The sequence below is a fragment of the Equus przewalskii genome, chromosome 10, assembly GCF_037783145.1.
Source record: "Equus przewalskii isolate Varuska chromosome 10, EquPr2, whole genome shotgun sequence".
Lineage (NCBI taxonomy): Eukaryota > Metazoa > Chordata > Mammalia > Perissodactyla > Equidae > Equus > Equus przewalskii.
This window is the reverse complement of record NC_091840.1, coordinates 46785028-46787025: the sequence shown is the minus strand read 5'-3', so window position 1 is coordinate 46787025 and position 1998 is coordinate 46785028. Positions and strand designations below refer to the sequence as shown.

Here is a 1998-nt window from a genome sequence, read left to right as displayed (position 1 = left end):
TTTTTTCCTAAGCTAAGGAAAGTTTATATTACGTGATAATTATGTTTACAGTGATACCTTTAAAATAATTTGTCTAAGAAGTGCATGAGCCTGGAGCCTACACATGGAAGTACATTATTGACTAATTTTTTCTTTTGTTTTTCAATTGTAGCTGGTTTATTTGGTGTGGAGATTGTTCTTGAGTTAGTTGTTCAAACTTAGGAACAGATGGTATTCCATGATTATTTTTGGTCTGTGGTTAAACTGCCTTCTCAATTCCTAATTTTGTGTATCTTTACATTTTTCTTGCTTAGATATTTGCCAGATATTTATTTCTTTGTAATACATTTATAAGGACTTATGATCAATTCTTCTTTTCCTTTCTGTTTTACTATCTGTTCATTTTTACCTTTAGCATTATTTTTTCCCCAAATCGCCTCATACAGGTTATTGGTGGGGACAAAGGAAGACAGGATTTATATACATTTCACGAGGAGGGGGCAAGTCCAAGGTAGTTGCGGCATCAGGCAACGCACCTGGAATCTGGGTAAGGACTGAGGTGAAGCCAGAGAGAGGGTTAATGAGTGAGGTGTGGCCTGAGGAGTGAGAAAATACCCACTAGGACACTTAGCAAGGTACCCTGGGGCTTGATGTGTCAAAGTGAGTCAATATATTTTTATTGAATAACTAAATTGGGAAGACTGATCCCTTCCGCTATGGGATGTCTCCCTACAGGGACCCATGGAACCAGAATCTAGGGCCAATGGAACAGCCATTACTGAGTTCATCCTGCTGGGCTTGGTGGAGACACCAGGGCTTCGACCAGTTATCTTTGTGCTATTCTTCTTTGCCTACCTGGTCACAGTTGGAGGCAACATCAGCATCCTGGCAGCCATCTTGGTGGAGTCCAAACTCCACACCCCCATGTACTTCTTCCTGGGGAACCTATCAGCCCTGGACATTGGGTGCATCACCGTCACTGTTCCTTCAATGTTGGGTCGTCTCTTGTCCCACAAGCATACAGTTTCCTATGGAGCCTGCCTCACACAGCTCTTCTTCTTCCATCAGTTGGCTGGTGTGGACTGCTTCCTGTTGACAGCCATGGCCTATGACAGATTCCTGGCCATCTGCCAGCCCCTCACCTATAGCACTCGCATGAGCCAGACGGTCCAGAGGATATTGGTGGTTGTGTCCTGGGCTTGTGCCTTCACCAATGCACTGACCCATACTGTAGCCATATCTACACTCACCTTCTGTGGCCCAAATATGATCAATCACTTCTACTGTGACCTCCCGCAGCTCTTCCAGCTCTCCTGCTCCAGCACCCAACTCAATGAGCTGCTGCTCTTTGGTCTAGGTATCCTCATGGCAGGTGTGCCTGTGATTCTCATTGTCACTTCCTACATCCATGTGGCAGTTGCAGTCCTGCAAATACGCTCTCCTGAGGGCAGGAAGAAAGCCTTCTCCACGTGTGGCTCCCACCTCACTGTGGTGGGCATTTTCTATGGGACAGGAGTGTTCAGCTATATGAGACTGGGCTCAGTGGAGGCTTCAGATAAGGACAAAGGGATTGGTATCCTCAACACTGTCATCAGCCCCATGCTGAACCCGCTCATCTATAGCCTCCGGAACCCTGATGTGCAGGGTGCCCTGTGGCGGGTGCTCACGGGGAAGCGAGCCCTTGCATGAGGAGTGTCTCAGGAGTGCCGAACCACAGCAAATGACTTCTATCTCTCCTGGATCTTTGACAAGATGACTTTTATTAGGAAGTGAGGCTTCTTGTTCCTCAAGGAGGCTCTACCTGATAATAGGTGTGCAGGTTTTATAGACCAGAACACTTGGCTAGTTGACATTTGGTCATGGCGACACTTCCCACTCTAGATGGAGGTGAAACCCAGAAAGCTCTGTATCCTCAGAGTCTCATGGTCCTACAGGAAAGACTCCTTGTTTATTTTCTGCTGGAGTCTCTAAAAATACACAGCAAAAAAAAAATGGAATATGAAAAGTCACAGCCTGGTG

The 1998-nt window shown here is 46.1% G+C and overlaps 1 protein-coding gene across 1 annotated transcript; it reads left to right on the top strand.

The window, feature by feature from the left end:
- The first annotated feature begins 708 nt into the window (after positions 1 to 708).
- Positions 709 to 1668, top strand: LOC103540240 (olfactory receptor 3A2-like). The gene has a single exon (XM_008506786.2). It carries the CDS (start codon positions 721 to 723, stop codon positions 1666 to 1668), a length of 948 nt encoding a protein of 315 aa, XP_008505008.1. The 5' UTR covers positions 709 to 720.
- The last annotated feature ends 330 nt before the right edge of the window (positions 1669 to 1998 follow it).

Bases quoted from the DNA above. Each gene is read 5' to 3' on its own strand.
- LOC103540240 (XM_008506786.2), top strand. From the start codon at position 721: ATGGAACCAGAATCTAGGGCCAATGGAACAGCCATTACTGAGTTCATC.